The 27951-nt window shown below is 49.3% G+C and overlaps 1 protein-coding gene across 8 annotated transcripts in view; it reads right to left on the minus strand.

The window, feature by feature from the left end:
* Positions 1 to 11389: 11389 nt before the first annotated feature.
* KLHL25 (kelch like family member 25) overlaps positions 11390 to 27951 on the minus strand; it is a 30928-nt gene continuing 14366 nt past the window's right edge. For 3 of the 8 annotated variants that reach the window (XM_039490176.1, XM_039490172.1, XM_039490170.1), the window contains exons 2-3: positions 21643 to 23472; positions 11390 to 13775 (exon numbers count right to left, since the gene is read on the minus strand). In XM_039490176.1, the coding sequence (XP_039346110.1) occupies positions 21683 to 23452 (1770 nt within the window). In that variant the 5' untranslated portion in view covers positions 23453 to 23472 and the 3' untranslated portion in view covers positions 11390 to 13775; positions 21643 to 21682. Of the gene's footprint in view, positions 13776 to 21642; positions 23473 to 24836; positions 24915 to 26088; positions 26110 to 27951 lie in introns of those variants that run through there. The other 5 variants (XM_039490178.1, XM_039490171.1, XM_039490174.1 and 2 more) reach the window with 4 other exon arrangements.

The following is a 27951-nucleotide window of genomic DNA, read 5'->3' on the forward strand; positions in this document are numbered from 1 at the left end:
ATCCCTACACGTATGTTTGAGGATGTTTAAAATATGTGACCATTTATTTCCCCCTCTCTAAAGTTTAAATTTTTTGGAGAAAAAGGAATTGTCTTGATTGGGATGAGACATCATGTGGGTCGCAGATTATCCCACATCTGCCCACTTCAAGGTTTCTTGCACTTTCCTCTGTAGCATCTGGTGCTGGCCACTATCAGAGACAGGATATGGGATGAGATGGACCCCGGCCTGATCCAGTCTAGCAATTGCTGTGTTCCCGTGTCTACCCTGCCCTTCAGGGATCATCAGCACTGAAAATAGGTCTGGTTGTATCCCTGAAGAATACAAGCAGGGCCATAAAGCTGTATGTGTCTTTGTAACAATTCTGCGGCCATGCTGGTCATGAGGAACAGAATCGAGCTATGGTGGACAGGGAGGCAGGAGAGTCGGATTCTGTTCCTAGCTCAGCCAATCAGTAGCTGTGTAACTGAAAGTAAGTTGCATTTCCCTCTGTATGCCTCAACTTCCCCAACTGGAAGATGGGTGTAATGATATTTGACTCTGATACAGCTTTTTGTCCATAGATCTCGGCTCTTTACGAGGCGGGTAAGTACCATTACCATTACCTCAGCACCTTCAACTCCAGAAACACAGACTTCTACTGTTACACTCAGATACATGCTATTAGCTGGGGTAGGCTGTCCTATGGCTTATAGCAGGGATCGACAATGTTCGGCCCATGGCCCACCAGGGAAAGCTGCTGGCAGGCTGGGCCGCAGGCCAAAGGTTGCCGATCCCTGGCTTATAACTTCTGTAGCCCATTGGCCATCAGAGGACAACATATTACTGTATAGTGGAGCCATAGTTGGCATTGCCTCCATGGTGACATCGTTTTTAGCAATCCAAGAAGGTGGTTATTTGTCCCAATCCTTTGTTTGCTCCACAAACTGAACTTCAACATACATTCTCTCCAAGTGTAAGGACAACAGATCCTGCACCACCTGTCCTTTTACTTTGATTGTGGGTGCAGATTAATTGCTTTTACTCAATATATGTTATTTTACCTATCTTCACATGGGAGCTATGGAGACTTTGATCAATATACTCAATGCTCGCTAAGTGCCTCTCTCTCTAACTTCGGCTGGAATGCTTGTTAGTGGCTTCTGAGAGTCGCATCGAATCCCAACGTGTCTTCCTGTGCCACCTAAACCAATAGTGCACAGCAGGAACTACTTGTTCTCTCCTCTCTATCTCAGGGTGGATGTACAATATTTTCCCCAAAGGCCATGTCACGGTAGGGCACTAGCCTTGTCTGAACTGATCCCATTGTGGTGAAGTGCTTATACAAAATTAGATTTCCCCAGCATCCCGCCCCATGGTCAACTAGTTACATGCAGTGTAGCCAATTTAGTCATTGGTTGGAAATGTGAATTGAAATTGAAACATGAATATATATTTTGAAAGCATAGGCAGTATATGATAAAATACTTATACCTGAAAAAGCGTAGGTTTGAAAAGTATGGACAAAGACTAGCTTCCTCACACAGCTGTTGATTTTTCTGACAACGCTGATGCATTCATTCTGGCAATGCTGGTCAACCTAATAATTTCAAATTATGATTTGTAAGCAAGGTTTGAATGAGCTCTCCCCTGACCGCTAGTGATGAGCTGCGGGGGAGGGAAGTCTTCAGGACCAGTCTGCAGAAGAGATTTGCCCACCCTCCCCTAGCATTGAGGTTCCCCCACTGAGAACTAAAATCACTGAGAACTGGTGGAATCTCAAGAGACCAACTCCCAGAGGTCACAGTGGCAGGGGGCAGCAGAAGGTGACGGCACAGGGCCATTGGTAATGGAGCAGTGGAGTGAACGGTGGGTGGCATGATGAACAGTAGTGGCCAGGGTGAATGACAAGCAGCGAGCAACTGGAGGAATGAGCAAGGTGCCTTCTCCCCACAACCCCATGCAAAAGCACCTCTGAACTCTGGGTCTCCATTGACCAAGGATAACAACTCAGTGCAGTGTCGTGCAGGGAGAAGGGAGGAACACGTTAAAGGAACATTTGTTTGTTGGACTATGTTTTAGTGACTTTGCTCCAGAATTAGGGTGCCCAGACAGCAAATGTGAAAAATCGGGACTGGGGTGGGAGGTAATAGGAGCCTATATAAGAAAAAGACCCAAAAATCAGGACTGCCCATATAAAATCAGGACATCTGGTCACCCTATCCAGACTGCTAGATTTGTGACTGGGAAACTGATTTAAATATACATTTCCTAGTAGGCCAAGATTTTAAAATGTATTATTTGCCAAGGTTGTTATCTCACATTGTTGCCATCTTGGGTAGTTTCTGTACTAAACATTTTTATTATATTATAATTACTTTTTACATAAGAACAGCCATATTGGTCAGACCAATGGTCCATCTAGCCCAGTATCCTGGCTTCTGACAGTGGCCAGTGCCAGGTGCTTCAAAGGGAATGAACAGAACAGAGCAACTATCGAGTGATCCATCCCCTGTCGTATACTCCCAGCTTCTGGTGAACAGAGGCTAGGGAAACTCAGAGCATGGTGTCGCATCCCTGCCCATCCTGGCTAATAGCCGTTGACAGACCAATTCTCCATTAACTTATCTAGTTCTTATTGGATCCCTATTAAATTTTTGGCCTTCATAACATCCCGTGGCAAAAAGTTCCCCAGGTTGACTGTGCATTGTGTGAAAAAGTACTTCCTTTTGTTCGTTTTAAACCTGCTGCCTATTAACGTCATTGGGTGTCCTCTCGTTCTTGTGTTATGAGAAGTAGTAAATAACACTTCTTTATTCACTTTCTCCACATCAGTCAAGATTTTACAGACCTCTATCATATCCCCTTTTAGTCGTCTCTTTTCCAAGCTGAAAAGTCCCTGTCTTTTTAATCTCTCCTCATTTCAGAAGCTGTTCCATACCCCTAATCATTTTAGTTGCCCTTCTCCGTACCTTTTCCAACTCCAATACATCTTTTTTGAGAGGGGGCGACAAGAACTGCATGCAGTATTCAAGATAGGGGTGTGCCATGGATTTATGTAGTAAAAGCGGAGGAGCTTGGTTTGCCAAACTGATCAGCAAACCAGTGCTGACAACCTTTGTGAAAAGGCTGCCAAACACCAAGCCTCTGGACTGACCTCCCTGCACCATGCTCCATTGTCCCCATGGGGGCCCACAAATATGTTTGGCACCGGGCCCACAAAAGGTTAGTCTGGCTCTGGTTCCTAGGCATGCGTGGAGTGGTACTGGTGGCGGCGAAGGCAGCCGGGCAGGCATGTCCCTTTCTAGAGGGCCCATTAACTGTTCTGCCCTGGGGCCTGGAATTGCTGTCGGCAGGCCTGACAATATGTTTGAGAGTATGGCTAAGGAACAAAGAATGTATAGGCCCTACTTACAGGATGGGGGATACTATCCTAGAAAAAAAGACTTGAGGGTTGTGGTAGAGACTCAGCTGAACACGTGACCACAACTTGATCGCATTTATAGCGTGTCCAAAAGAGCTAATGTGATGCTGGGATGCATAAATAGGGGACTCGCGAGCAGGACTAGAGAGGTTATTTTACTTTTCTATATTTGGCACTAGTGCGACCATTGCTGGAATCCTGCCTCCAGTTCTGGTGCCCACAGTCCAAGAGGAATGTTGATAAATTGGAGAAGGGTCAGAGAAGATCCACAGACGGGAATAATTAAAGGATTAGAAAACATACCTTACAGAGAGAGATTCAAGGAGCTCAATCTATTTAGCTTAACAAAAAGAAGGTTAAGGGATGACAATCTACAAGTATCTACGGGGGGAATAAATATTTAATAATAAATTAGTCAATCTAGCAGATGTATCATGTGAGCCATGGCTGGAAGTTGAAGCTAGACAAATTCAGACTGGAAATAAGGTGTAAATTTTCAACAGTGAGCGCAATTAACCAGTGGAACAATTGTGTCAATCACTGACACATTTTAAATCAAGATTGGGTGTTTTTCTAGAAGATCTGCTCTAGGAATTATTTTGGGGAAGTTCTGTGGCCGGTGCTATGAACTGGCCAAAGGGAACAAGCTCGTGTTGTCCCTCTAGGGAAAATCTTCACAGCTGCAAATCTCTGAAATCTGGGCATCTTCATGCGAAAGCACCAGCACAGCAGCTAGCCTGGAGTGGGCTGATACTAGAAGCCTCTGTTCACTCAGCTGTGCCTGTGGGATCCCCTTTCACAACAGCAGCTGCGGCAGGGCTGGGGATTTTTCCAAGTCCTTGCATTGTGGCCCAAAAACAATGGAATCCTCTGCCTCAGGGAACATAAGCAGTTGCTGACAAGGGGGAAAACAAAAGTATACACAGGCCTGACGGAGCTGATTTACTGAGGCTGCTGCTGCAAAACAAGAAGTATCAGCAGAGTGATGGTGGGTGAGGCTGTTGACTGATTACATTTCATATGGTAGTAAACAGAATTCTCAGGGAACACAGCGTGGGCGGGGAGGGGAAGCCTAGTTCTGGAGCAGCTCTGACTGCTCCCACTCTGCAATGTTGCAGCCTTTAGCGTCCAAATCAAATCGCACCCGTCTCCGCAGGAAGGGAGTCTGTGTTTGTTTTCCCAGGGGCTTAGTGTGACATAAGAGGTTACCCCTGCAGAGCAGAAAACACCCAGGAAAGGTGGCATCCTCCCCGTCCAGGACTGTATGACGTGGTGGGTATATGTGAGAGGGGTTGACTGACCAAAACGAACCCATTCGTTTACAGCACATGGTCTCGCGGGAGGGAACGTGCGAAATGGCTGCGCTGGGGACTGGAACAGCTGCTTCTAGAGTCCAATAAGTCCATTTTGCTTCAAGTTTCCTCCGGTACCGGGGCAAGGTTTTCCATGCATTAACTGGTAGTTTCTGGCTCACCGGCTTTCCCTGCAGCCCTGGAGGGAATGGAGGGTGCAGCAAAACCACCATGTGATCCCAGCCTGGCCCTAATGGAGAGATGTTTGCTAAAGTCATTGGGAACTGATTGGGTTTGGATTCACCCCTTCACTTATAGGCTAATAGGCCTCAAAGGGGGGATTCACCGTAATTGGCAAGGATCCTAAAAGAGCGACGTACTGTACTGGGGTGGATCCTATAGGAGGCCATCCAAAAATGCTGCTGCAGGATCCATTTACTTTTGCACTAATCACATTTTCTGCAACCTCAGCTTCCTGATTCAGTGCGAGCAGGCTCCATTACCGGGATAAGCGCGAGGAAACAGTGGGGCTGTGTGACAGCCCCAGGAATCGGAAGGGATAATTAGGGTGACGCCTCCCCCAGCCTGCAATGGCTCAGGCCTACCATTCCCCTTGGTCCTAAGTGCTTTTATGGCCCCCATCACCATAGTACCCAGATGCCACTTAAAAAAAATCTACAAACAATTTCCTGCCCTTCATTTCACGCACCTGCCTTCCCCCTCCTACATTCCCAGCTGCTGCTTTGCCCCCGGGTGCTGCTGTAGGCTTAGCCGCTATCCACCCCACGCCGCTTGCACAGCCACGGCCCTTGTCCTTTTTGCATTGTGGGGGGGAGGTCCTGCCTCCTTTCATAAGGTAATTGCTGTTCAGTGGGCCTAGACATAGAAACCCGTCTTCACTGGCGGCTGAGGCGTCATCCCGGTGCCTCAGATAGGCGTTCCCTAAAGAGGACAAATCCAGGATTGTTTCCTGCTACCCTGCTGGCAGAGAGGCTCCCTAGACAGGATGCTTTCTTTCTTTTTTTCTTTCCTCACACTGAAGCGCCTGCTATTCCCTGACCTCCGGCTGTAGCCTGGTGTCTCTTGCTAGAGGGTTCAACAGCTCCAGACGCTTCCAGCCCCCCCACCCCACCCCCCCTTTTCTCCAGGAGCTGGTTCATACTGGTCACATTTTGGCAGCCAGGCTGTTGAGTCCCTGACTGCAGCGTGAGAGCTGTGAGGCGGGAGCGGGGCCTCAGGGGCGGCCAGGGAGCTGTCATGGAAAACCTTAGCCCAGTGTGCGGAGTGGTGCTATCCTGACAGCTTGCACCATCACCCAGGAAGGCGGGAGAGCAACAGCGAATGCTGAGAAGGGCTGATGAGGGTGAAGCCAAAGCAAGGAATGTGTGGCGTGGCAGAGAGCTGTCATTTGGGCCTTCACAGAGGGGCCCCTCTCCCTGCCTAGGGAAACGCTGCTGTCTAGGATAGGGAAGCATCAGCCTGTTGATGTGGTTAATTCTCCCAGACGGCGACACCTAACAAAGTAATAGGCATTTGCCAGTTTTGTGCACTGAGCTCACTCCCTGCATCTGCCCATAACAGACAAAGAGGGACACTCCAAGAGTCACGGTGACTTTCTGAAGTTCATTCTGCCAAGCTGCACCGGGCCAGCTTTGGGGAACCTGGACACCAGGCAGCAGGGTGGTGTGATGAATGCAATGCTGCACTGGCATGACCAGCACGCTAAGGATTAAAGGGCCTTGCAATGGCTCTTTGCATCGCTCCAGGCCCAGGAAGCAAGCAAACCTGAGCAGGAGTCAATCGGAGGGCTCCCGCATGGCATGGTGCCTGCCTGAGTCTTTGGCAAGGTGCAAGAGGATTCTGTCACTCTGCTGACAGCCTGGCACCCATGTAGTGACTGGACAGAGGTGCACAAGAGGGGTGGGCACTGGGTGCCTGGGCAGCACAGAGTTGAATTTAATCTAATTTTCTTTTCATATTCTAGGGTTTGCTATAATGCTGACTTGCAGCCACCTGGCAGAATGTCAGTTCGCCACCCAATACTGCCAGGTGGGTGCTGATCACACAGGGTTAAAGTAAGATCAATCTGCTCTGAGGTCACAGCCATATGGAAATCAAATGACTAGCGACTGAAGCCTGTGGGGCGTGCTGACCAAGCATTTCCTAGCAAGTCAGCCGTCAGCTTTTCAGAAACTAGAGGGATTTTCCTGGTATTTTTCGTTATGAAAAAGAGGTCAGTGTCGTCTGAGTGGAACTGGAGCAAGAGGGTCGGATTGCACAAAGGACCTCGTTTGGTGTGACGGCAAGGGCTGAGATTCGCAAGCTTGGCTATACCGCCCTAGACGTATGCTGGCCTCACTGTAAAGATCTTCCCCACCACTCTGCCTGCCTGCAGCATCCCTCGTTGCTAAGGAAACAGCCAGCAGGGCCCTAGGATCAGTGTCTGTGAGCTGCACAGCCAGCAGAGGGAGCACAAGAGTCCTATGTGGTGTTTATATGTAGGCCCTTCGAAAATAGCACGCGTGCCCTTTGCGTGCTGTCTTTTGATGACAGAGCAGTGCGTTTCCACTTTGAGGCTCTGGCCCAGGAACACACATGAGACACGACCCTGCTAACATTTCCCCTACTTCCCCTTTCCCCCAGCTTCATTGCCACGTGCTCAGAAAGAAGGGATGCGGGGGGTGGGGGAGTCCCTTCATAGCCTGGTAAAACTGCTGCTTGGCCGAGAGAAGGGTCTTTGTGTTGCGGGGGCTCAGCAGAGTTACCCCCTCCTGCGTAGGCGCTGCCCCTCCAGCATGGCCAAACACTGCTGGGCTGAGAGTGAGACAATCAAGCAGTCACGTTTGGTTTCCATTGCTATTTAGACCCCAAAGGAGGATTCCCCCTCCCAACTTGAATTTGCCCCCTAATTTTTGCAAATGTATTTTTGGGCTAGGTCCAGCTCAGCATCTTTGCTGAAGTAGGGTGACCAGACAGCAAGTGAGAAAAATCAGGACAGAGTGTGGGGTAATAGCACATATATAAACAAAGCCCCAAAAATCAGGGCTGTCCCTATAAAATCGGGACATCTGGTCACCCTATGCCGAAGGGACACGCCGTTGTCTGCTCCTAAGACTGCTGCAATCCCAAATTGCATTGTTCCCGTCGGAGATGGGGATGCTCTCCAGGGAGAAAACTAATTGGACATTTGGCATCTCAGCCATCCATGAAGACCCCCTCAAAACCCCCACCCACATACCTCCGTGGCTCTGACAGGAAGGCATCGTTTTCTGTGTACGGCATCTGCAAATATAAAGGACTCTCCTGGCTTGCTGCAGGGTCTGCTGCCACTTTGTGTTTCAGCTGTTGTGTGTGTGTGGAGAAAGAGAGCGACAACAAAAGAATAGGCAAAAAAAATGTATTTACTAGAGCGCCGTCCAGCCCAATGGAGCCCAGCCTGCACAGCCAGGGCTCACTCACTCACCAGTGTGCTATAGCCCCATCTGGGGTGGCCGTAATAATGCACAGTAATTTTAGGAGAGGAAAAAAAATGGAGAGTTTTCCCAGCTACAACAGCTGGAGCGTCATTATGTAGTCGAATGTAGCGACCTAATAATGGGCACCTCTGCAAGCTGTGTTAGCGCCTGCGGCCTGGCTAAACTGCTGCAGGATTTTTAATGAACACAAGAGCTCAGGGCCCACTTTGCAGCTCATCTGAAGGCCACCACGCCCAGCAGCACGCTGGCTCCTAGTCCCACACTGTGGCTAGTCATTTGGAGGCAGTTCCAAATGAACGAGAGCTTGTTTGGCTTCTCTCACCCATGTAGTGACCCAGGTCAGATTCTTCTTAGAATGTGACTAGATCAGAAGCTGAAGTGGGGAGAAGTGCAGGTCTGGCCCAATGCATTCACCCCTAGAGAGCTGCTCCTCCAGCCCCAGGTGTGAAGGGCTCCGCCTGATGCAGGACTTCCCCAGCCCGCCAGAATTTTAAGCTACAGCAATGTGATCGCTGAATTTAATGATCCAAAGAGGAAGTCAGACCTGTCAGGAGCAGTTGTAATGGCAGGAAGCCAATACAAGTGCGACTGCACCTCCCCAAGGAACATCTCCTTCCCCGTCAACAAGTTCCTGGGGAAATCTCAAGATACGCTCCTTAGTCTCATGATGTTGGGGAAAATCAAATAGCTGGCGCTGTTGCACGCGCCAGGGGAAGGAAGTGAGGCGTCCGCGTGTCGAGTGAACGAAAGCCAAGCTTTCTTCCATCTAATCAGGTTTGTTATTCAGCTGACAAACTCCAAATGGATTTGCTGGGCTCCGATCTTGTGATTTTAATTAGGAAGTCAGCAAGAAATTATTAAGTAGGTCACCCTTTGCTGGGCTAGGGTTTGCACAACAGCCGATGACGTTATTAAGAGGTGGTGAAGTAGAAAGAAAAGAGATTGTCAGGAGAGAAGGGAAATAAGCAGAGCCCTTGATGCAATGCAGTACTTCAGAAGCCTGCCTTCCAATCGCTTTCCCGCCTGACTCAGCCCCGGTGTGTTCCCATACAGCCTCTCCAACAAAGCCAGTGTGGACTAGAAGTAAAAGAGATTTGAGGCCCCGCTCAACCATTCTGCTGGCAGTTGTGTGATGTTGGCCCCAATTCCTCCCACTCCTACCTGACAAAAAGAGAGTGTAGTTCTGTCTAATCCAGGGATCGGCAACCTTTGGCCCGCAGCCTGCCAGGGAAAGATGCTGGTGGGCCAGGCCGGTTTGTTTACATGCAGCGTCCACAGGTTTGGCCAATTGCGGATCCCACTGTCCGCGGTTCACTGTCCCAGGCCAATGGAGGCTGCGGGGAGCAGCGCAGGCCAAGGGATGTGCTGATCGCTGCTTCCTGCATCCCCCATTGGCCGGGAACAGCAAACCCGGTCTAATCAATGGCACGAGACTCTTCCGGCTTCAGTTGCTGTCACTGCGGCCTAGGATGTTGGTCCTTGTACTTAGATACAAAAATGACAGTTGGCACGGAAACGCCCTGGGAATGCCAGTCAGTGGGGAGCAGGAGGAGAGGATCATTTTTGGTGTCTGAAAACGGTCGCCCGTCGTTTGGTGAGCTAGAGATGAAAGGCATTTTACAAAGAGCACTTTCATGCTCCTTCCCCTCCCCAATTTCAGTGCCGTTGTAGCATTAGCTATTGTTTTCTAAAGGGTTCACCCCCCCACCCCTATTTTACTTACTGGTCTCCTTTTGCTGCTTTTAACCAAGACTCTTTTGTGGCTGGCATCACATGTAATCCCCTAGCAACAGGTTGCAGCTGTCACAGCCACTGGAGCTCACTTTTGAATCGCCTTTCATGCCAGAGCAAGAATAAAGACAAAGGGGCACTTCTTTTGTTTTGCTTTGATCAAAACGATCAACTCTCGAATCCCCCCCACCCTTGTTTTTAAAGTGCCACGGGTAACATGCGAGCTCACAAACATGAATGGGGATTTCTACTCTGTAGTGTAATGGGAATTGTGTAGCCTTATTGCTGAAGACAGTGAGCTGGGCTTCCAAGGGGCTCTTTTGTTAGCCAGCTGTATGGACGCCCACACCCCAGTAGCTTAGTATCTCACACGTATGAGTGTGTTTATCCTCACAGCCCCCTGTGATGTAGGGCAGTGCTATTAGTCCCATTTTACCCATGGGAAACTGAGGCACAGAGCCACTCAGGCTCAGCTCCTCAAAGGTATTTAGGTACCTAACTCCTGCAGCCTTGTCCAGCGTCACTCACAGACTCTGTAGTTGAGCCAGGACTTGAACTCATGTCTTTTCGGTCTCAGTTAAGTGCTTGAACCACCCGATCTAGCAGTGGTAGCACAGCATCTGTCCACACAGTGCTGCATTGTTGGATGCGCCTGTAATGGAAACCAACTCACAAAATTCCTCAACTAGAGCGACCGCCTCACCACAATCCTGACCCTGGGGTGTGTGAGGAGCGAAAGGAGATTGACCTACTCCAGTCATGAGGGCCGGCTAAGAACCTACAGAGAAAAGCAGGAAAGCCAGTCAGAGTAGCACCATTAACCTTTCCCTATGACAGTCTAGAGCAGGGGTGGCCAAACTTTTTGGCCCGAGGGCCACATCTGGGAATAGAAATTGTATGGCGGGCCATGGATGCTCACAAAATTGGGGTTGGAGTGCGGGCTCTGATTGGGGGGTGTAGGCTCAGGGTGAGGCCAGAAATGAGGCATTCAGGGTGTGGGAAGGGGCCCCTGGCTGGATGTGCGTGTGTGTGTGGGGTGGGAGGGGTTTAAGGTCGCTGGCTGGGGATGCAGGCTCTGGAGTGGGGCTGGGGCTGAGAGATTTGGGGTGCAGGAAGGCGCTATGGGCTGGGATCAAGGGGTTCAGAGGGCAGGAGGGGGATCAGGGCTGGGGCAGGGGGTTGAGGTGTGGGGAGAGGCTCAGGGGTGCAGGAAGCAGTGGCATGTCCCTTCTCTGGCTCCTGCATGGAGGCATGGCCAGGTGGCTCTGCACAGTGGCTTGTCCACAGGCCCCCCCCGCCCCCATTGCAGCGCTGGAACAGGCCATTGGAGTGCGTAGGTGCCAGAGAGAGGCCATGCTGTGGCTTCTGGGAGCCACGTGACATTGCCCCCCCCCCCGGACCCTGCACCCCAGCTGGAGCGGGGTACGCCCCAGACCCCCCACCCCGGTGGGAGCTCAAGGAATGGCTTAAAATGGCTGGTGGGCCGTAGTTTGCCCACCCCGGTGTAGAGCTACAGTGGTCATTCAACATTCCTCTCATCCTCATTAACACCACCAATTCCCCAGCCCCCCCGTGCTGTAACGTGGGCTGGCCCCCAAAGCCCGTTCGACACTTTACTCCTCTGAGGCCAGCGTAGGGCTCTGAGGTTTTCATTCTTGGCCCTTATTGCTCTCCCTGATCTCTGACCTGCAGGCAGTGGCAGGAGAGCTGTGAGGTGTGTGCGCATCTTAGTCTCTTGAGAGGTTAGTACAGCCCCAGCTCACAGAACTTTATTTCCATTCCTGCCACTGACTCATTGCCTTGACCTTGGACTCGATCCCTAACATGGTACCTCAGTTTCCCCAACTGTAAAGTAGCAAGAATTACAGCTCGCTACGGTTGTGAGGCTAGTTGAACTGCGTAGGGCTGAGGCACCGCTCGGTGCCAACTATACTAAGAACCGTTTTTAGTCATAAAGCCCATTTGTTTGGGAAAGAAAACTCACACAGCCTCCCTCCCGCTCCACATGGCTTCCCAAACTGTTTTATTAAAATTCTCAAACATTGGGGGGAGAAACAACATTTAAATCAATCAACAATTCAGTCCATTAGTGAGGCGGCTGTGTGAAAAGTGTGTGCTCATCTTTACAGGGAAGGGAGCTCTTCCCTCCTGAAAGGCATCTGTGTTTGAAGCCAGGTCAAGGGTTTCCAGTACATTGCACTATTTGGCTGGCTGGGCTGCAGCTTAAGCTAATCTACTGAAAACTCAGAGTACGCAAAGGCCTGCTGGAGCCGCCAGGCCTGCGGCCAGCAGTGGTCAGCCTAGGTATGGAAGAAATTGTAGTCCATGCTGTAAACAGTTATCAAAGAGCCCTAATCCATGATGAGAACAAGGGGGGGTCACTCAGAATTAATGGGTCCTTCATGTAAAACAAAATGCAGGCAGAGCCCACCGCCAAGTTGACAACCCTGGCCTGTGGAGATCAGCCACTGAAACTTCAGAGCTGCTTATGGGTAATTTATGACCAACAACTGTGGCAGCTCTGCAGGCTGGGATCAGGGTACAGTAACCACAGGCATCAGGGTGTGCCAGTAGAGCGTAGGGAATGGATTCTTTACCAATACTCCCCTCCTATAATTCACCTTGCCAATTGTGTGATGCTTTACCTTTGAAGCATCATGTATTAGGCACTGTTGAGGCAGGACACCCTTCTCAATGGACTGAAGATCAGACCTGATATGGTAAATTCTGTGGTCCTGTTCATTTGCTGATAAACTCCCCTTCCCTCCTACACACCCAGGATTTAAGGGATGTAAAAGTGCAGAGTGGCAGCTCAGAGACCTGCTCTGAATGTGCAGCGAGTGTCATCCAGCTTTACGTCAGCCCTTTGCAACATAATTAACCCAGATCCTGACACGTTGACAGGTGTACAACGCCTCTCCCCAGCTGCTGTGGGAAGGGAGCTGCCAGGCCTCAGACAGACTGCAGTAGAATGCGGAAGGAGAATGTTCTGATGTGCACATCGGATCCCTGCCTTCTTCCCGCACGTTACCCGGCTGCCTGGGGTGTCGGCCTCCTGGAATTTTTTTAGTAACATCAAAGGACTACTGATTTAAGTTTCAGCAGCCAGAGTCCCTGCCTGGGAACGGGAGCAGGTACTTGGGTCATGCAGGAGGATCGATGCATGGGGCTGGCTCTCTGCTACCATTCCAGTCTGTGCAGAGCCCAGAGTCGGATTCTCCGATCCTCGCCCCACTGGCAACAGCCACCCGTCTCACACTCCCCTGCTGTTTGGATCACTTTGAAGTGTCCTAAAGACCCAGGATCACCGACATATAGCACGTTGCAAAATTAACCGCTTTTAAAAAGTGTAGCGTGCCCCAGTACAAAAAGCACCTAGTTGGGTTACTGTGCTGTGTGCTCCTAGGACCGCCGAAAAACCCTGCTGGGGTCCTAGCATAAACTCCATAGGAATCAGGTGGCAGGACAGGCCCGGCGCGCCCACTGCGCTCTGTTTAATTCACGCTTGTGCCTCCTTAGGTAGCGGCAGCAACATCCATCTCCTGCATCTCAAAAGGCTTAATGCAGCGTTGATGGATACTTCATCTTTCTTACCATATTAAAACCAATCCCCCTCCCTCCCCGCTCCCACAAACGAGAGCCCCGATGGAAAACGGCCCTGACACAACAGGCCTCCACACCAACACTAGCTGCTTCCCCTCCCAGCCCGAATGGCGCGGCTTCATTCTCAGGCCAGCCCTTTTCCCGTGCCCTGAGCCAGGGAAGGGCTGCAAAGGCCCCTTTGCAGGCTTTGGGTGGGGGCAGTAGCTGGTAGCATTCGGTCACTGTGCAGGCTCCAGCAGAGAGAAAGAGAGATGAATTTGACAGTGGCATCTAGGGAGGAAATAAGAAAGAGAAAACTCATTAATACCCAGGTCACTCATCTACCACAGCCATGAATATATCCCTCCCACTCCTGGGGGATCACGTCTAGGCCTAATGAATCCCCAAGGGAGATGATGGGCTCCACTCTCTCGCTTGTCTGGAGAATCTCAAAAGGCTTTGTATTGTCAGCCTTTGTAATTCCTGCTTCACTGCATCCCATTACGGGGCCATTGATGTAATGACAGCCCTGCCCTTGATGGAAATGGGGTGGGGGACGTGACGGAATGTATCCGGGTCCACACCCCGCACGCTATTGCAATAATCTCTGTACTACATATGCCTTGTGCGTTATCATCTGAAAACACATAATTTGCTTGTCCTGATAAAATGTATGGGGCAACATTGTATGTGAAGTTATAGGGGGGTGGTAATACATGTTCCACACTGAGGTTGACGGACAGGGTCTGTCTCAAACAAAGAAATGTGTGCTCTGCTAAATTTGCATTTACGCAATACATAGAGTCTTCAAGCAGGAAGGGAAACAAAGGATGCTCAAACCAGGTGAGGAAAGAGCAGCAGGGAACATCCTTCCATAGAGACTTTTTGTCTCAGCTGGAAATGTTTTTCAAGGAGGGCGGGACTGATACTATAAAAAGGAGGAACAAACACCCCAAGACGACTCCTCTCTCTCCTCCTGCCCATTGCATTCACGGCACCAGAAGTGACCAACGAAGCATTTGTTGAACTCTGAGAGAAGGGGTCCTGACCTAAAAAGTTTGGCCAGTAAGACTGCTGAAGTCATGTGGTGAGAATCTGATATAGTTTGTTAAGTTAGGTACCAGTTGTGTTTTAACTTTATGAACTACGGTTAGGTGAGTACAAGTAATGAGGCATGTAAGTTAGAAATGGTTACAAGAAAATAAACTTGTTTTATATGAAGCATTTGGGAAACTCCATTTGGGGTGGCCAGTTGGGTGCATATTATTTCTATTAAACAGCTAAGAGACTTTATGTAAACTTGTACTGTCCAGGAGAGGGCTAGGCCAGTGCAGGACATACATTTCTGGGGGAAATCTAAGGCTGCAGTATAAGCAAGGCTGGTAAGAGCAATAGGTGTAGCTGGCTGGCTGCAGCACACACACAGACATTGCTGGGAGTGATTTGCACGCTCCAGGCTGTTTGTGAGCCGTCCAGGCTGGAGGCTACAGCAGCAAAGCACTGCAAAGGGCATCCCAGGTCACACAGCAGAGGTGGCCCAGATACTCGTTAGTCTAGAGCAGTGTTTCCCAAACGTGGGACACCGCTTGCGCAGGGAAAGCCCCTGGCGGGCCGGGCCAGTTTGTTTACCTGTCGCATCCGCAGGTCCGACCGATCGCGGCTCCAACTGGCTGCGGTTCGCTGCTCCAGGCCAATGGGAGCTGCTGGAAGTGGCGGCCAGGACGTCCCTCGGCCCGCGCCACTTCCAGCAGCTCCCATTGGCCTGGAGCAGCGAACCGCAGCCAGTTGGAGCCGCGATCGGTCGGATCTGCGGACGCGACAGGTAAACAAACTGGCCCGGCCCACCAGGGGCTTTCCCTGCACAAGCGGTGTCCCAAGTTTGGGAAATATTGGTCTAGATTGTACCCTGAGACTGGAGGCTCTGCATTCTCAACTCACAACAGATAAAGACTGGGAGGCCTGGTCTGGAAACAAACAGCAAAATTACACTGGAGCAAAAAATGGAAGAAAAGTGGGAATTTTTCGGAGGGGGGGGAAATAATTCCCATTTTCCCACCAACCAGCTCTTAAAAAACCAACCACACCAGTTTCCAAGGGGCTCATACATATAGCCTGGGGCCAGATCTCAGGTTCTGCATGGAATGAACGAAACAGGTGTTTGTCTACTCAAACCCAGGCTTAGGAAAAGCTTGATTTTCATATACCTGGCTCTGCAGACCAACCACTCCCTTCTGACTCTGCCAGAAAATAGGCTTCAGAGACAAACATCTGCTTGTAAAGCGGCAGCAAGCTGCAGCCACTGCTTGTCCTGCCTTTGCAATCCAATGGAGGCAAATTAATTTCTCCGGGAGACACTGGCAAAAATTATCTGTGACTTGGTTACTTTAGTAATTACAAAATGCTCAGCTGCTGTAAAACTACATTAAGGCCTTGCCCAGAGAGGGAGTTAGCTACAGTAGTTTAGGAACGGTCCATTTTTTAAATTGACCCCGTGTAGCCATGCCATGGGCAACTTTTATTGAGCTTTTGCACGTTTTTGAACTGTGGTTTCTAGAGGCCCAAAGAGTTCAAATAGGTCAGTCTAAAAGAGCCAGCGTGCAAACCCAGCAATGTCCATTAACAAGGAACTACAATCGGCTTCACCTAGGACTCTTCAGCTTGGAAAAGAGGAGACTAAGGGGGGATATGATAGAGGTCTATAAAATCATGAGTGGTGTGGAGAAAGTGGATAAGGAAACGTTATTTACTTATTCAGGGGTCACCAAATGAAATTAATAGGCAGCAGGATTAAAACAAATAAAAGGAAGTTCTTCTTCACACAGCGCACAGTGAACCAGTGGAACTCCTTACCGGAGGTTGTGAAAGCGAGGACTATAACAGTGTTTAAAAGAGAACTGGATAATTCATGGTGGTGAAGTCCATAAATGGCTATTAGCCAGGATGGGTAAGGAATGGTGTCCCTAGCCTCTGTTTGTCAAAGGATGGAGATGGATGGCAGGAGAGAGATCACTTGATCATTACCTGTTAGGTTCACTCCCTCTGGGGCACCTGGCATTGGCCACTGTCGGTAGATAGATACTGGGCTAGATGGACCTTTGGTCTGACCCGGTACGGCCGTTCTTATGTTCTTATGTTCACCAGAAGATGAAACCGACTAAGTTGTTTCATTGCCCCCAGCAGAGAGAGACCAGAAGGGACGAACAGTAAATGATATTTTATAAATGCTTGTCTTATGACCGAGATCCATTAAACTATAGCATAGCTTTGGAATTGGTACTTAGATACCACCCTGAGGGCTCCTCACATAGGACAGATCAATTGGAGAGAGAGAGACTCCTGTTCCTATACATTCTCTCCTTTCGGTGTTACCCACTGAGAGAGGAGCAAAGTTCTCCTTATTTGGTGTTGCGTTTGTTCAATGTTGACTGCTCAGCTTGAGCTTCATTTCTATTACAGCACATTTCTATTAAGCGGTTAACCCAGCTCCTGATTTGCATTTATACTGGAGGTTTTTGGAGTTTGCATTTGCCTCTTTGCATTGATTCTGCTAGTCATGATCTGATTCCTGTAGAAGTGCCAAAAGTTGGCTAAACTAATTTTATGTTCTCTTAATCGGTGTGTTTAATACAGAAAGTTTCCATAAATATAATTGCGGGGGAGGAGGAGGACGAAAGGTGAGAGTTTGGTCTTAAAAGAAGTACTTGATTAAAACTCATCTGAGACACTAAATGGGAGGAGGGTTGATTCCCATGCCTATATAGCTCCTCCCCGCACAGCACTGACAAAAGTCTATTATTTCATGGGTCACTGACCCTTGGAGGCACACAAATCAGCTGGAGGGCTGTGTGGCGGGAGAGATTAGGTTTTTGCTTTTTAAGCTGCTAATCATGGTTGATCCCTGGAATTACAGCTTGCGATCAGCACTAAATTAATGTCACACTGTATTCTTGAAGGGGTCACTGAGATCCTCGTTGAAAGGTAGGCTGATGCCAACCACCTGGGGCTTAAACATGGCCATACTGGAGGCCAAGCCTTCTGCAGGAAGCAATTCATTGTTGTTAGGTTTGTTATGTTTTAAATTAAAGCAGGGTTGGAGCTTTTGGGCCCGGCTTTTTCAGGGACCTATTCAAAGGTATAAAGGACCATTAGGTACCCAAGTCCCACTGTGCATTAGATGCCTAACTTCCCTTTGAAAAAACTCCCATTCTTGTGTCGGCACCTTCCAGCTCTTAACACGTGGTTAAAAAGCCTGGTGCTTGTGCTTTACAAACCCCTGGGTTTGATTTCTGGGCTTGGTCTCACACCCCTGGATCAACTGTGTTTGACAGTGGAGAAAGCACATTGTGTCCCTATAGGGTCACTCAAAATCACCCCTCTAGAGCAGTGTTTCCCAAACTTGGGACGCCGCTTGTGTAGGGAAAGCCCCTGGTGGGCCGAGCCGGTTTGTTTACCTGCTGCGTCCGCACGTCCAGCCGATCGTGGCTACCACTGGCTGTGGTTCGCCGTTGCAGGCCAATGGGAGCTGCTGGAAGCAGTGGCCAGTACATCCCTCAGCCCGCGCTGCTTCTAGCAGCTCCCATTGGCCTGGAGCGGCGAACCGCGGCCAGTGGGAGCTGCGATTGGCCAGACCTGCGGACACAGCAGGTAAACAAACCGGCCTGGTCCGCCAGGGGCTTTCCCTACACAAGCGGTGTCCCAAGTTTGGGAAACACTGCTCTAGATGAATAAGAGGTGGTATTGATGGACTCCTTGCTATGCTTTCCTTGCTCAGAGTGGGGGTGACTGCAAGGATGGATTGTGGGAAAATCCTTAGGACTCCCACCAGGATCACAGGGAAACCTTCTAGACAAATAAGAGTTAGCAGCCAAAGATGGCAGAAGTTCTATTTGGCCTCTAAAGGACAAACACGGCTTAGCCTTTGGTTTGGTATGTACCAGGGTGGAGAGAGAATGACCAGGGGGTAGTTGCTTCTTACTGAGAACTCTGGTCCATGGGACAGCATAAAGGGCAGTAGCAATCAAACCCCTGCTATGAAGTACAGCAGAGAGGTGACTGGGCCAAAACACTCCATCCGGTCAAAAGGATTAAAAGTCTATGGGTGGCAGGTTCTTCCCACGACGGGAAAACAGGAAGTGCCTCTGAACAGAGCTTTCCAGAGAGAATGGGTCAGATTCTCTGGCCTATCCTGCTCCTGCGGAGCAAAGGGAGTGGAATGCAGCTGGCTCTTCCTTGCACTCCCCAGTGAGCCAGAATAACCAGCCCCTCATCACCCCCAGCCACACTCTGCTTCTCCCAGTGCAGAGCGTGGATCAGGGAGAGGGAGGAATTCAGAGGGGGTTCAGTGGAAGAATGCTGCATTCTGGCTGTCCCTGCTTGGTGGATGGTCCTTGGGGGCCACAGCCAGCTGGCTTACTTTACACCCCAGCTGTCCTAAGCTACACTGGGGCTGGGGACAGCATAGAATCCCATATTCAGGAAGCTACAACTGACTCCCATGAACCCCCCCAACGTTTGCAGGGGGAATATGGACCAATACATGTAATGTCCTGGAGACGTCTTTTCCAGATTCCTAACAGCATTTTGGATCAACCAAATTAGAGACCAACTCCCAGAGCACCCTTCCCAGTGTTTTCCCAGGGCCCAATATAGGTCAGGGCAAAGTGTACAGCTGATGCACTGTGGGGTACACATGCAGGGCAAACCTTTTCCAGTATGGGCTTCACTCTCGACGCTCAGAGTGCTTTGATTTAAGGAGCTGTCAGAAACCCAGGCCAGAGGACACAACAACCAATTAGTTTAAAAAATAATGGGATGAAAAAGCTAAACTATACCAGGGACAGGGACACCTGGTTAGCACGCCTGCGCTTTTAAATGTCTTATTTCTTTGGGTTACTAATAACCCATCAGAGGTTAGCCAAAAACCTTGAATTCTCTACACTGAATTTACAGTAGCTCTTTGCAGATCACTCATCTTGAATAATGTGACCGTGCTAGTCATTTTCACTTCCTGGTTTTCATGCACTAGCTGGAGACTGCAGACAACTGGGGAATGTTTAAACCTAAAAATGGTTCTGTCTAGAAAGTTTTAAATTTAATTTAAAAAAAAAATCTGCCCTTGTTAGTGGGTTTGGCGCATGCAGGGCATAAACTCCCTATCCCTTGCAGAGATCCAGAGACTTGAGCAAAACTGAATTCAGTAGATGAAGCATCACAGTCTACCCAATGCAATCCCTAGCCCCATTCCCACTTGGGTGGCTGGCATGGCGGTTTACTGTTCACCAGCTCAGTGAGAAAATTCATTTTCAGCTCTAGGATGGCTCTTGAGGGGAGGCCCCATTGCCCCGAGCTGAAAATGATGGAGTCCTCATACTCTTTGCTGTGATATTTAATAGCCGAGTGGCAGTTCATTAGATTACTGAGCCACCGCGACAGATGCTAGGCAACCCGTGAGGAGGGGAGGAGAGGGTATTTGGAAAAGCCATTATCATTCAGTGCAGGGAATGCACAGTACAATCCCATGTTAACCCCTCACATCCTTGCTGTGCCCTACAAAATGGTGCAGCCGGGTCGAAGCCAGACACGTCTCAGAATCCTACAGCAGCTCAGTGTTTTGGGTGCTTTTTCCATCCTGCACCAAATGTCTATGAAAAGCAGGCAGCGGGGCAAACCGAACACAAAGGTGCCAGCAGCTCCTTTGATGCCAGCTGTACAGGCAGAAGAAGTTGAAGGGGAAACACTGGAAGGCTGCTGTAATACCACCCTGTTGCATTTTCCCCCTGACATGTCTGTGACACTAAGCGTCAGGGGAAACAAGAGGGCGTTACAGGGGTTGGGCATCATTCTTCTCTCCAGGTGTAAAATGAACTTCAAAATAAAAGGAGAATTTCAGTGCAGATGAGGATCCTTTCTGGAGTCCCTCATCCACCTTCTTGGGATGAAAACCCTATAGAGGAAATTTGCCAATCCCCCATCCACCCCGGGAGATGCTTCCAGGTTCTCTCATTTGGCTCTTAACAGGCTTTCAAACTCCCATGGAGGGATGCAGACATCCCAGTGGTAGAGGAATCGGTGCAGTCAGTGCCAGAAGTGGTGCTAGATTTGCTGCAAAGGCAGCAGCATTCCCCAGGAAGTGATGCCCAGATCAATACTTGGATCACAACATGCAATGGGAGGGATTTTAGGAAGTGCCACCTTTCACCAGGGAACTGCATCCTGGCACAGACTGAGCAGATGCCGATATATACAGGTTGGTGATTTTAAGGTTAAACCATAGACCAAAATCTTGCAATCGGCATAGCAGCCAAATGGCCCACTGTAGATGAGTGGGTGGGAGCCAGATGCCAGGCTTCCTGTCCAAGTTTCCACTGCCCCTCATTTCAAACAGTGCTTTCCCTGTTACTCTGACCAACTGGGGAAAATAGCCTCAGAATTTATGTACCTGGGGTCAAATATCAACGTCTTTCACAGCCCATCCCTGTATGCACACACAGCAGCGCAGCAAATGCATTTTTCTTTGGGTTATTACATCCCCTTCCCTCCCAAACAGGAGTCTGGTGGTTTTCGATTTAATAGGGGACCGCTCTGGTGACAAATCTACATCTGATCCCTGGAAATGCGCCATGGCTTCTGCGCTTCTCCTGCCCTAGCCACTGAAGGATACACACAATATAATTTCTTTTACTCTTCACTGACATCCATGCCCTCCCTCCCAGCATGCCAAGGGTTAAGTTATTTTAATACCTACCTATCAGCATGAAATACTTACCCAGATGCTAGCACAGGGACAGACAATCTATGCCTTTCTTAAGTGCTCATCACCATAGCGTCTACCCTATCAGAAGGTGTTGAATACCAGTACTATTAGAGTCATGATTGGAACATATTCTCTGTCTTGCCCTAGTTGCACTCTAAGCCTCCAAGATAATGAAGGGGCCAGCTTGAAATAATTATGGTATGAGAGCAGGGAGGTATCAACATACAATGCCCTGGGCCTGCTCAGCCTTCTATCTGTTCACACCTCTCTGTTTCAAATGTAAATGCAGGGAAACCTTGGCTTCCCAGGAGCAAGTCTAGATCCAGCTGTCTTGACATGGGGTGTGGCTGCAGATTTTAGAGGGTGGAGGTGAAGTAGCATGTTAAAATATATATATAATCTTACCCGGTTAAGCTCCTGAATTCTGGGCCTGAGCCAATGCCTCTCAAGCTGGCAAGTGCTTCCATGTGCTGACGAAAGCCGTGGGGATGAGTGAGTATGGCACTGTTGTTATACAGTTCCACGTGTCCGAGGTAGGGTCATAACAATCCAGCGTTTTACACCTCTGCGTCCCAAAGTAACCCCCCACCACGTAAAGCTTATTCCCCGAGGCCAAGGCGTGGCATGACATGCGCTTGGCAGTCATGTCCCCGATCCGTGTCCACTGGTTCGTTTCACAGTCGAAGCGGTAGGCGGATGCAGCTGTGAATTCAGTGTCCCCGCCCATGATGAAAATCTGGCTGCCTAGAACAGCGGCGGCAGTGTAGCGCCAAGGTTGGGGGCACTCTGCTTTGATCGCCCACCGGTTCACAACAGGATCGTAGCACTGAACTTTGGACACCATGTCCCGGTAGATACTGGTCCCGCCAAAGACAAAAAGCTTCAGCCTAGCACTGACGACTGCAGCGTTGCTGACTCCATCCCTTAGAGGGGCCACCATGGTCCATTTGTTGGAGACAGGGTCATACTTCTCTACCTGCTTCAAGGAAACAGAGGGAGACGCCGGAAAGACACCGGCCACCGCAGTGTGCCCACCGACCACGTAGAGGCAGTTCTCCAGTTCAGCTGAGCCATGCCCAAACCTAGCTATCAGCATGGGAGCAGCTTTGGACCATTCCTCATGAACGGTGTCATACACCCAGACGTCTTTGGAGACCCCGTTCTCTGAGCCCCGCCCGCCGGTGACATAGACTTTGCAGCCAATGGCACAGGCACTAAACTCTTTCCTTGGGCTTGGCAGGTCTGCTTTGGGGATGATCTCTTTTGCCTTTTGATCCACCTGGTAGATCTTATCACACATAAAGGTCTGCCCGCCCAGGATCAGCAAGGTGTGCCCGGCTTTGCGGGGCTTGGCACAGGGGCTGGTGACCACCCCGTCATTCTGGAGGATCTTCTTCTTGCAGTGCATGGCCTCCTCCATGATGAGCTTGTTCCTCTCATCTGCCATGATCAGGTCCTCGCACGCCATGGCTTCCTTGAGGCACTTGGAAGGCAACAAGGCCAGACGCACGTTCCTCAGCAGCTCTGGGAGATGCACCTTCCGCTTGTCCAAGTCATACTTCACCCACTGAATGATGGCCCTGAAGACCTTCTCCTCGTCCTCTATCTCCAGCTCGTCACTGGAGATCAGGTCCAGCAGGGTGTCCTTGGAGAGGTTGTTGAAATCCTCGCTCTTGTGCACGGTTTCAAAGTTGACCAGGCACATCCTCCAGGACAGCTCGTAGAGTCTGCGGCACTGATGAACATCCGAGAGCAGCATCATGCCCAGGCAGTTGGAAGGGTAGAGATTCTTCTCAAGGAACTCGGCCGCTGCGTCTCGGACGTCGTGGAACTGCAGCATGTCCCCAGCCTCCAGCAGGGACTCTGCGTTCTCCTCATTGATGATGATCTGGGAGGAGTACGCAAAGTCGAGCAGCAGCTCCAACACCTCTGGGTGGAGGCTGTCATGGAAATTCACCTCATCATCCAGGCTCTCCCGCAGGCCATTGCTGAACATGGCCTCGAAATAGCTGCTGGAAGCAGCCAGCACAGCTCGATGGCATGGGAAGGACCTGTCCCCGGCCCAGAGGGTGACATCAGTGAACACGCAGCGCTTCCGAAAGGTGTTGAGATGGGACAGGACGCAGTCTGGGTGGGAGGTTTTGTGGAAAAGCAAGATGTTCATAGAGCCAGTGCTCGTTCGGGATTTACGGTTCTCGTGGACGCTGACCGACATGATGACAGTGGCGCGGTCTGCTGAGGAGTGAACAGAAAATAAGTGAATTAGTGGTGCTTATAGATGAGAGAAACCGACAGCACTAGCTAGAGCCAGCAGTAGAGTGTGGGCATCTGCTGTGCTAAATTCCTTCTCCCTACTGATCTGCCAACACACCTCAAACCTACTCTGGTGTCCCAGCACTGGTTCCTTCCCAATTCTGCCAGTGCTCCTGAGTCCTGACCTGCAGCACCCCTCAGATATTCCAGCCACAGAGCATCCTGTAACGTCTCGCTTATTCTTCTAAAATTTAATTTTGGGTAGTCATGGCAGAAACAGAGAATTCTGCACTTTGGCATCAACGAGGAATAAGCAAAATGCAGCAACAAAGCCCCAAACTAAATGGCAAATTTTCTCAACAGCCCCTGGAGGGCAAACACACAAACCACGCAATGTTTATTTTTCCTTCTTAAAGAGAACAGTCTATTTAGGGTAAAGGGTTCTGGCCTGTTCTTGGCTCAGTTCATGTCATGTTGGCTTCTGGTGGCGAGATTATTACAGGTTTAGAAAAGGCGATTGCAACCGTATTCATTTATGGGGTATCTAGCTATTAGAGGGAACCAAAGATTTCAACAGTCTTTGCAAAACCCTTCTAATTCTAGTTTCTGGCTGATGAATCCCAGCAGACTCTTCCGCATGATTTATCTACTTTGTAGAACAGGCAGGTTTCAGGGAATATGACAAAGCTCAGTGTTGATGTTCCTGCTTGGGCTGGAACCCAGACTATGAGACCCGGTGAGGGGGATGGGGCTCAGAGCATGGACTCCAGCCTGTGAGAATGTCTACACTGCTCTTTTTAGCCCCATAGTGCAAACCCAAGTCAGTTGACCCAGGCTCTGAGACTCGCTGCTGCTGGGTTTTTTGCAGTGTAGACATACCCACAACGGCCTTTGGGGGAGAGAAACTGAGTTTAGACGATGGAATCTGGTAAGTTGCTTGGCCTAAAATATCCAAGGCTGCATTTTCAGTCAGTCTGCATTTTTCCACATGCATCCAGTGCGCAGGCACAACTATGCAAGTGATCCTATTCTGAAAGTGTAAAACAGGTAATTGGTACACTGAGTGATTTGTATTTTGTAAACATACAAAAAACAGAGGCTAAGACTGGAAAATTTAGTCCATAATTTACAAAGTAAATGCAGAAGGCACATCCATCAGCGTTGCTGGAAAATAACATGTTTAAGAGAGAAATTGTAAGTCATAAAAGCCAGTCTGTCAGTTGCAAAGAATATAAGAAGAGCTAAAGAATACAGCTTGGAAAAGAGATTTAGAGACAGACAGACAAGACTGCAGCCACACAGATGCAGCTTCAGTCTGATAACCCCCTCCCCCCATCACCCTTTACCTCATTGAGCAACCAGCTCATAGGTCAAAGCCCCAAAACAAAACCCCACAACTGCCATCCTGATGTCATCCCATTACAAACATCCTGTTGCTACAGCACCCCACCAGTGTCTGATATTAAGGGCTTGTAACAAACATTAAAAAGTGACACTGTCTTACCAAAAGTCAAGCATTGTTTTATTTCATTTTGCAAAAAACCAAAACACACACACAGCTAGAGTCTGGGTTTAGGGAGCAGGCAGATAAGTCCAAACACAATAGATAGAAATGGGGCCAAGTTGCAAAGGTCAGCTGCAGATCTGGGTTCAAACCGCTCCAAAGTACAGGGATATTTGCTCTTTAAATGCATACCCACAGGCTGCGTCTGACAGTGGTTGCCAGACAGTTGGTAAGGGCTGTAAGGACTGCACGCAGTGCAAATAGATTGAAGAAGAGTAATTAGATTTTGCTGGGAGTGAAGACGGAAACAAAGTGGGCAAGTGTCAGGCTCTTGGGAAGGCAGACCTCATTCAGAAGCAAGCCGGTTTACTTTAAAGCAGTGTCCAACTCTGACCACCCCCTCACTTCCATACCAGAGCTGCTCTTCCTTTTTCACCTCTTCCGCCCTAAAAACCTCTCTCTGCCATTATTGTTCTGCTTTTTTAGCTAGGGACAAGGTTACACCATAAGTCAGGCCCCAAAATCAAGAGATTCTTTAAAAATCATGAAACATAAAAAAAAGTTGGTTTAAAATAATGATTTGGGGAGCTTTTTATTTGCCTTCTAGTTGTATGAGCCTTGAGCATGCACTCAGCTCACATTTTCAAGCTTTTCTCTGTAATTACAAAGGTTAGAAACGTAGCTTTCATGGGGGGAGAGGGAGGAAGAGTGAGATTCTCATGACACCCCTCGATTCCAGCAGTTGGGACATTAAGAAAAAGCACCAAGAATTGCAAGAGTTGGAAAAACACTGAATTAATAAAATCTCTGTTCATCATGAAGCCAACAGGTCCCTGCCCCACCAAGTCAGCTAGATCAGGGTACAGTCTCAACACTGCTCATGGAGCTCACGGTTCCGAGTCAGCTGCTAGGCTCTGAGATATCCAACCCAGGGGAGACAGTCAAATCTGCAGCTCATGTCAGAAGAGTCAACAAACCCTGGATGACAAGTGGGTCGTGTACTCATGCTTTGCTGGCTTCATGAGAGGGAGAGTGCATAGCACACCCCGTGATTTACAGGGCAGGAGTCAAGCAAGGAATTCTGAATAACTGACCTTGGGTGAGAGGCGGTGACCTCTCAGAGGCCAATGGCAGGTTAGCAGCCCCACAGAACACAAAGCTGAGACACTGACATCCCAGACACCCGAAGCAGTTCAACGCTCCCATGCTTCACAGAGCCTGGCTGCAGATAAGCCAGACACAGGCTCAACCACAAGCTGCCCAGACACTTGCCAACGCCTCAAACAAAACATAAATAAATCCTAATAAATAGGAATAATTCTGAGTTGTGTGTTTTCTGCCTCTCCCCACCTCCCTTACGGCGTTCTGCAGGGTAAATGGGCCAAGTTATAGGCCCTGGGGAAGCCTCCCTAGACTTCCCAGTCCCCAAACAGTACAGTGTAAATAATGCAGAGTCGCTGCAGCTGTGGGATCTTTGACATTCTCAGACTCCTAGCAAATATCCCCAAGGTCCCAGGCTGAGACCGCAATACCCATTTGACTTGTGAGCAGAGGCAATTTTCAATGCAGGGCTCCAGAACTGGGCAGGAAATCACATTATTAACTGGTTGAGCCGAGCTGCAAGGGGAAATGTTTCTAGCATCATCAGGATGCTTATTCTACACCCACCTCAGGGCTAGTACAAATTTCTAAGGGTTAATGTGGATTCTGGTGACAATTTTACAGCACCAAACTCAGAGGTGCTGAAACTAGCAGTACTGGAAGCAGATTCCATTATATGCAGGGTTTATAGTTTGGTTCAATGGCTCTCAGCACCCCCACAATACAAATTGTTCCAGCACCCCTGACCAAACTGAGGAATACAAATGAAACATTTATGAGTCTGCTAAAAGCTATTGATTCCAGCTCCCATTCCTCCAACCTCAGAAAACACCCTCCCAATCTATTGCTTCCTTTGAAGACCAGACCCGAGTAGTGAGTGGATGTGTTAATTTTCCACAGATAATCAAACCAAAATGTTAAGCAATTCACACAGAACAGCCATAGAACCAAACAGAAGAGCCCAGAAGGGGAAAGGGACAAGGATAACTTTTCCTTAGCCTGAAGGAGGAAAAGGCACCACTCAGAATAGAAGGGGTGGCTCATTTATAAATTAAAAACACCTACATAAAATACAAAAGCTGCACCAGGACACAGGGTTTTTAAAAATCCCATGTCCGGTAGTTCTTAGGTGGGTAGGTAGTGGGCAAGTTACATTTCCATCCAATTGCTGCTTAGTGATGTCACCGTGAAATGAGCTGGTGGGTTTCAGTCCAGTTCCTAGAAGGCCTGGTGTCCATGACACAAACCCACCAAAGCTGGCACTACATGGTTCCCTTTGTGGCAGAGAGGCCAAAAGACTGAATGGGCACTGGATCCTCCTTCCACCCTTAAAGATGGTCCCTTCAGCCAGGTGCAAGGTTCTGACATCTACGGTCACCTGGCCTTCTCACAGACAGCTGGGCTGGCCAATAAATGAGGCTGAAGCAGGCTGCACAACTAGCGAGGGCCATCCCTCAGAAGCATCAAACTACTGTACACTTAAAAAAAGCCTGTGGCCTGATGCAGCTTTTATATTGTATGTAGGAGTTTTTAGGAGGCAAGTGTTACAGTGGGACCTACTTACCTGCCCTCCTTTTAAACCGTAAAGGCCTGAAATCTTCTCAAAACACCTAGGATTGAATCCTACCATGGCTGGGTAAGAGCGGAAATGTGGAAGTTCTACTTCTTGTTCTCAAGCTGGGTGTAGCTCAGACTACCACAGAATGGGGCACAATGGACAACCCCTGCTTTCCCAGGACTTTCTCTAGCCCACCAGTAATGTGGGATAGCCCCACGTACACATCAGATGAACAGAAATGGTAGATGATAGCAATTTTCCCCGATTAGTTTCTTCCCAAATTCTGCAGCCGTATGAA

This window comes from Mauremys reevesii, linkage group 10, assembly GCF_016161935.1.
Source record: "Mauremys reevesii isolate NIE-2019 linkage group 10, ASM1616193v1, whole genome shotgun sequence".
NCBI classification, from domain to species: Eukaryota; Metazoa; Chordata; order Testudines; family Geoemydidae; genus Mauremys; species Mauremys reevesii.